At 45.5% G+C, this 6,603-nt stretch overlaps 1 protein-coding gene across 1 annotated transcript; it reads right to left on the bottom strand.

Moving 5' to 3' along the window:
- Window positions 1–899: 899 nt before the first annotated feature.
- LOC125529280 lies at window positions 900–5,563 on the bottom strand. Its single transcript, XM_048693683.1, has 3 exons — window positions 5,323–5,563; window positions 2,490–2,915; window positions 900–2,380 (listed from the first exon to the last, which is right to left on the bottom strand). The coding sequence occupies exons 2-3, from the start codon at window positions 2,520–2,522 to the stop codon at window positions 920–922; spliced, it is 1,494 nt and encodes a 497-aa protein (XP_048549640.1). The 5' UTR covers window positions 2,523–2,915; window positions 5,323–5,563; the 3' UTR covers window positions 900–919.
- Between the last annotated feature and the right edge of the window lie 1,040 nt (window positions 5,564–6,603).

The raw sequence follows: 6,603 nt of genomic DNA, 5'->3' as shown, positions 1-6,603 counted from the left end.
CGAGCCTGATTTGTGGATCGATGGCGGGTCTTGACTTTGTTAGGCTGGGATTGGATGGTTGCGGAGGGTGGTGTGCTTGGTTGGGTTCCCATGGAAGAATGTGGCCTCCTCGTGGATCTGGTCATGCCCATCCTAGAGAACATTGTGTCCCTAGCTCCCTCGAGGAGCAAGGACAGTGCAAGCGGCAGCAGGGGGTAGGGGTAGATGTGGGGAGGGATGTCGGCGGCTGCTCGAGGTCATCATGATGAAACCCTTGACGTCCCATCTTTATCAATGGAAGTGGAAGAGCACGAAGTCGAGATTGGATAGGAGTTTGAGTTCTTTTTGGCACCGATCGGTTCCCCACTTTAGAGATGTATTTTTTTGCGTGCGAGCAAACAGTGGGTTGATTCTAAAAGGGATAGGCACTTTTCAACAGAAGTGCATGACGGACCAAAAATATGACCTCATTTTATTCGTTTGATAGATATCGTATTATTCGTTGTTGTTCGTTCGGTGAAATTTCCTAATATTTGATTGTTGTGTTTCTAATTAGAGCACCCCATAATCACCCAATATGAGGGGATGATAAATGAAAGATACTGATTATAAATTTTGAAGAGCCCGTGGCAACGCACGGGCGTTATACTATTAGAGGTATTAAAATCTGGTTAATTATGTGATATTGTTTGTTCTTTAATCAAAGACGACCATGACCCGTTCACAATACTAATTCACAGTTCATCTTAGCCATTGATCAGCTCTTAAGATACCTGTGCGCAATATGAGTATATTGATCTTGTGGCTAGATAATGACCAGTCTTTGGATGCTACTGATCCAGCTACATCCATGATTTAGTTACATAGTAATAGTATATACAGAGAAGTATGTAATATATGGTACAAAATCAACGGAAAGATCGAAGACATGTAAATTAAGCTAGTGTCTCTTGAGAGAGAGGATAGCCTTGAAGATGCCCACAAGAACACCAGTGATGGAGAGCACCGTGACGATTGCTTTGAAGTTTTTGTAGACGAACTGGTGCACCTTGATCCACATCCACCTGTTGAGCTTGTAGGCCTCAACCTCCTCCATGATTTGAATGTAGAGGGGGCCGCCACTTATGCACTTGACAAGCATCTTGAAGAAGTCAAGCGTCTCTTTGTTGGTGAATTCTCCCTGCACCAGGCGCTTGGATCGCAGCTCGTGCACGTCCTCCTCCCGATCCATGAGCATGGCGAGGACAGCAAGGTAGGAGCAGACGACTGCTGTACTTTGATGAGCACCAGCTGCCATGCCCAGGCATACCTCGAAAGCCGCCATGTTGACAAGCCAGCAGGACCTTATGTCGTCCAGCAACAGAGGCGCCAGGAAGATCTCGGCAGAGAGGAATATTTTCTTGATGCCCGTGTCCATGAACTTTGTCGTCTTGCCGGCTGTGAGCTTAATGCCAATCTCTGCAAGCTCAATGGCGCTAATACTCTTTGACATGGATCTAAAACCATCTGGAACAGACAGGGGCACATTATTATTTATGCCTCCGGCTTTGTAGAACAGGAGGATGCCAAGAAGATGTGGCGGCATGTAGCAAGCATCCATCACAACTGGTCTCCTGTGCATGTCCCCACGGATTTGGAGTGTGGGTCCCATCTTACCGATAAACTCCTCCACAGGCACGGACCTGAACGTCCTTAGGATGTTGACCACCATCCAGGGAAGTTGATTCTCGAGCAGCATTATGTCATTGATGATGCAAGCCTCGTTGGACTTGAAGCAAGACAATAATGACGGAGGCAGCTTGCCAAGGCCGGTACACATAAGCATATACTGCAGCAAGAAGCAACCATCGATGAACATCATGTCCGCAAATTCAGCATCTCCTACGTCGACCTTGGAATCCTTTGTGTCGTAGAAGCTGCGGGCAGCACCTATGACGGAGAAGACCGCCGCATACATCTCCTCAAATGAGCGGCCTGAGTAACTGATGAAGTGGTGTGTAGCCACACGCTTCACCTTCTCCATCTCATGCAGGCTACTTGAGCCATGGTGGTAAAGACCGATGCTCACAGCCATTGGGAGGATATAACGCCGTCCAAGGCTCCGCATGCTTGCAGGGAACCTATGAATCTTCATTTCCATCTCGCCAAAATCAGTCTCAAACTGTTGTGCTTCTATCTTCCACTCCTCGACCTGAACCTGTTTATCTGGGAACATAACAACAGGTAATAGTCCTTGTTCCATCTCCAAATCATCAGAATAATTCTGAGGATCTCCTTCATTGAAGTAATAGTAATAATAGCAGCTAGGCCGAGACCGATGTGTAGCTGCTTTCTTCAACTCCTCCTCAACCTTTGACTTTTCAGGCTGAGAGGCAGGTTCGCCCCTGGCATCTGTTGGATCCTGTACAAAAGTTACAGTTAGACCATTTTTGCAAGACAAACCAAAACCAGTGTCCTCAATGTTACCACCAAGGTCGGCCCCTGTACAGCTGACTCTTGCACACACTCACCGCGGAGGACGGTTGAGAGGCTTGTATCACCATCTGCAAATAGCTGTGCTGGGTTGCTGTTGCTGAAGTGCTGCTGCGGTTCCTATCCAAGTTAAATGTATATATAGGCTTTGTACTAGCTAGACTAGTTGCTGCCCTCCACGTTCTGTCAGCAACTTGTCATTGCTGCCTCCATGATAAATGATGGAATAATCCAACTTGTTGCGTCTTAATGTTTTGACTTTCAGGCTTTAACTCAGAAAACATTGGCAAGTTTTAGTTGGTATTGACTTGGTAGCACATTGCCAGCCAGACCTGTCGACATTCCCAGACCTCAAACAATTTCCTCTCAAAGTCAAAGCTATGAGCTCTGAGGAATAAATTCCTAAAGCCAGAACAGCAAGTCATGAGCTGGGTGCAAGTAAAGAAGACACCAATCCATGTGTGCTGCAGAAGATGGTGCATGCAAAATATCATCTCATTAACATGTATAAAACTTGGTTAAATACATCCCTTGCAAAAACATTGCCTGCTAATTGTGGGAACAAGTCTCGACTTGTTTTTGTCGTGGGCAAAGAAGGTGGAAAGGTATGCTACAATAACAAGAAGCTTCATAAAATCTACACCAGCAGCAGCTTCAATGGTCTTGCTCAAGAATAGCTCTGGGCGTTGCACTACATCACTTGTATTCTAGTGGTAAGAACTAAGAATATCATAGCAATCAATGCCCAATGCTACTTGGTACCTCCTCTGAGCATTTTCCTTTTCTTATGACTTTGGGCAACCTCTTAATGCAACTAGCACACACATGCTTGATAATAGTTGCACCAGAACCAACCTCTAGAAAAGTGTAAATTATTTAGGAAACAGACAAATGCCAGCATAAGATGGATTTGTTTATAAACGTTGAACTAGGGTGAAGCATAAGTATACTTTGACAAAATGACCTGTCACTCCTAAGAAACACGAGAAGTAAGACTTTACTGTCTTGCATATACTTCCGCTTTTTCTTAAAACTATTTTCTGTTGGATTATATTAAGTGTGCCTGACCCAATGTTTACGAGTCGAAGAGTCGTCGAGTCGTTCCAAGGTTGAGACTCATAAACTAATCGTGACTAGTCTAGACTAGTGCAAGACTAGTCGACATGGTACTGTAGCACTGAACTTACAGTACATAACTACTAGTAATACCTAGTAGTAGTATGCAGTATTACATTATATAAGTATACAAGTACAGTATACAATACAAATGAATGCATGGCTTTGAACTTGGTTGAGTTAGTCTTCATGTACGAATGCATCTCTTTCCTGATTTCATCGGTTGCTTTCAGACACATTAACACCACTGTGTAACCCCCACACCAAGGTGCTTCTTCATCCTTAGCACTATAGAAGACACGTTTTTGCCACACAAAACACACTGGATTGTCAATTTGTCCTACAGATTAGGCCAAAAGGCATACTAACATATGCTGGGTCCTTGGTCCTAGTTGGCTTCCTCCCAGGATCCTTTGATGGATCATAATCCTCAGCAGCTTGAGCTAAAGCGGCTGCTGAGCACACTGTTTGAGATATCTCTGGTGTTGTAGACATTGTAACTCTAGCTCTGCTCAAACCTAAGGATGTTGAATTGAAACAAGCAAACCTAAACCAGGAACCAACAGTAGAGGAACCAGCCAAGGAACAAGCAATATAGGAACCATATGAGGATAAGAGAAGGGAGAAATTACTTGCAAAGGGAGGATCCAGGAGCAGATGAACCAGCCCAGGAACCAGCAGAGATAGGGCTGGATCTGGACAGCAGAACGAGTGAAAAGGGGGAGCTCCAGAGGAGTGGGAAGCTCTCTCTGGAGCGAAACTGAAACCTAGCCATAAAATTTCCCTCTGTAGGGCTCGCGGGCCGAGTGCCTCTCTTATCCCCTCGAAAAAAGATTGAGTCGTTCGACTTAATGTACACGACTAGTCTAGACTAGTCTCTCGACCGCTCGACTCATCGAATTAGTCTACACGAGATTTGCAGTCGACACCACAGTTGCGACTCATAGACTAGTCCATCGACTAGTCTCGACTAGTCCTTCGACTCGTAATCAGTGGCCTGACCACCATCCGCATCAGTATCCCCTGATATTGCAAGTCTATCAAGAATGGTGTTGGATAAACTGCGATTTCTTTTATTCGTCGTTTGAAACTTTCCAGCAAAAAAACCTGGAAAGCACAAAGCATATTCAGCAAAGAGATTGCCAGCCCCAGAACTGAATAGCTACCAATTTGAATATTAGGCAAGACGCCCGATCATGGAAGACGATCGACTATTGGAGTATGTTGCCAATATTTCAGTTCATGTGAGGACTGTAGAGGCCAGCAAAAAATGTATGTTATTCAAAAGTTTTCTCCAAATCTGTCTCTTTCTCACATAAAATTCAGAGCATTGAGAATAATAGATAGTTGAATGTTCTATAATCCTATGACACGGCTGCAAGGGCACATAAATAAAATAGTTGCTTTACCACCAAAAATCTAACATCAGCCCTTGGCATTGAGCCAGTAACCAGCAGATCGCAAGACATATAATGATACAGTTCAGGACGGAGATGCTGCAGATAACAAGTTAACAACCCCCTCAAAGCCAGCACTGGACTCCCTATTGGCGATTTACTAATTAACTGGTTTTAAGCATTCACCAGCATACCATTAGCACAAATGTTTCTCCATTTATTGTGAGCATATTAGCATAATGCTACAGGGGTCGTTTAGCCGGAGTGAGTCAAATTAAGAGTCTAGCATGCCATGCCAATTCCTTTTTTTTTTCGAACCATGCCAATTTCGATAGATGGAAGTAGTCAAAGTATGTACCGAGATCCCGCAGCATGCGCAGATCGAGCGCGTCGGCGAGGTTAGCGTGGACGGCCGTCTCCGACCGCTTCGGAGCCAGCATCTTCAGGCGGACGAGGAAATCCTGCACACAACCACCATCGAATTAGCTCTCGTCAGCAAGGAAGATAAATACCAGCGGGGAGGGGGAGTGAGGGTTGGGGGGGTGACGCCGTCGCTGCTGCTCTGTGTGCCCACGGGTTTCGCCGCCGGCGGCGGCCTCCGTGAGGAAGAAAGGACTTTTTTTTAGGTAAAAATGAGGAAGAAAGGACGAGACGGTTTTTTTGTTTTTGACCTTGGACGAGATGGGTTTGTTTGTGTCTACTGTTCGTGGGCTCACAGGCCCAACTTGATCAAGTCCCTCACAAAGACCACGAGGCCGACCGCGCCGTGGCCCATGGACATACCCCTAAAAAACCCTTAAAAATAGACTTACCCCTAGAAAAACTTAAAAAATATTGCTCAAAAAAAACTTAAAAAATGGACGGTGCCCCGCCTGGACTGCTGGATCTGACGGCGGCGGAGCGGTTTCCGTGGTGGAGCATGGTGCGCCAGCACGGCTATACTTAGGGTTGTGGCATGCTGCACCTGTATGCACTGGATCGCCGCTGACTTGGGCGGCGATCTCTTATGTGGCTTGTTGGTGCCGGCAGGATCCTCCCTCGATCTGATGCCCAAATGGCCAGTGGTTTCGACCAGTGGCTGGTTGCTACAGAGTGCGTGTTGCAGGTCTCCATGTCGGTCGGGCGAGCCGCAAATGTTTCCCAACCTTGTGAGCTGTGAGGAGCAGTAGCCGTCTTGTGTTGGCTCCATATGACGTGGTAGAGGCGTGACTGTGACAGTGTTCCGAGCATGGGTGTGTAGCTTCTCCGGACAAAAGCCCAGCTCGACTCCTGTCGATGCGGTAATTACGACCACACCTTCTGTGTGGTATTCCTTGTTGAAGGCGTCACCATGGAGCGTTGGCACCCCTCCCTATCTGAACTCCTGACTCAGGGTGAAAACTTTGATCCGTCTATCGGATCGGTGATACGTCTCCAATATATCTATAATTTTTTATTGTTCCATGCTATTATATTATCTGTTTTAGATGTTTTATATGCATTATTATGCTATTTTATATTATTTTTGGAACTAACCTATTAACCTAGAGACCAGTGTCAGTTTTTGTTTTTTTTTCTGTTTTTAAATATTGCAAAAAAAATATCAAACGAAGTCCAAACGGAATAAAACTTTCGCGATGATTTTTCTTGAACCAGAAGA

This window comes from Triticum urartu, unplaced genomic scaffold, assembly GCF_003073215.2.
Source record: "Triticum urartu cultivar G1812 unplaced genomic scaffold, Tu2.1 TuUngrouped_contig_5479, whole genome shotgun sequence".
Classification (NCBI taxonomy): domain Eukaryota; kingdom Viridiplantae; phylum Streptophyta; class Magnoliopsida; order Poales; family Poaceae; genus Triticum; species Triticum urartu.
Note: the sequence above shows the minus strand (reverse complement) of the source record. Positions and strands in the feature narration are given on the sequence as shown.

What these genes read in the sequence shown, in the direction of transcription:
- LOC125529280 (XM_048693683.1), bottom strand. Translation starts at nt 2,522, where the DNA reads ATGGTGATACAAGCCTCTCAACCGTCCTCCGCG. An exon ending in CCTCTCAACCGTCCTCCGCG is followed by an intron (nt 2,381 to 2,489) that starts GTGAGTGTGTGC and finishes ACTTTTGTACAG; the next exon opens with GATCCAACAGATGCCAGGGG.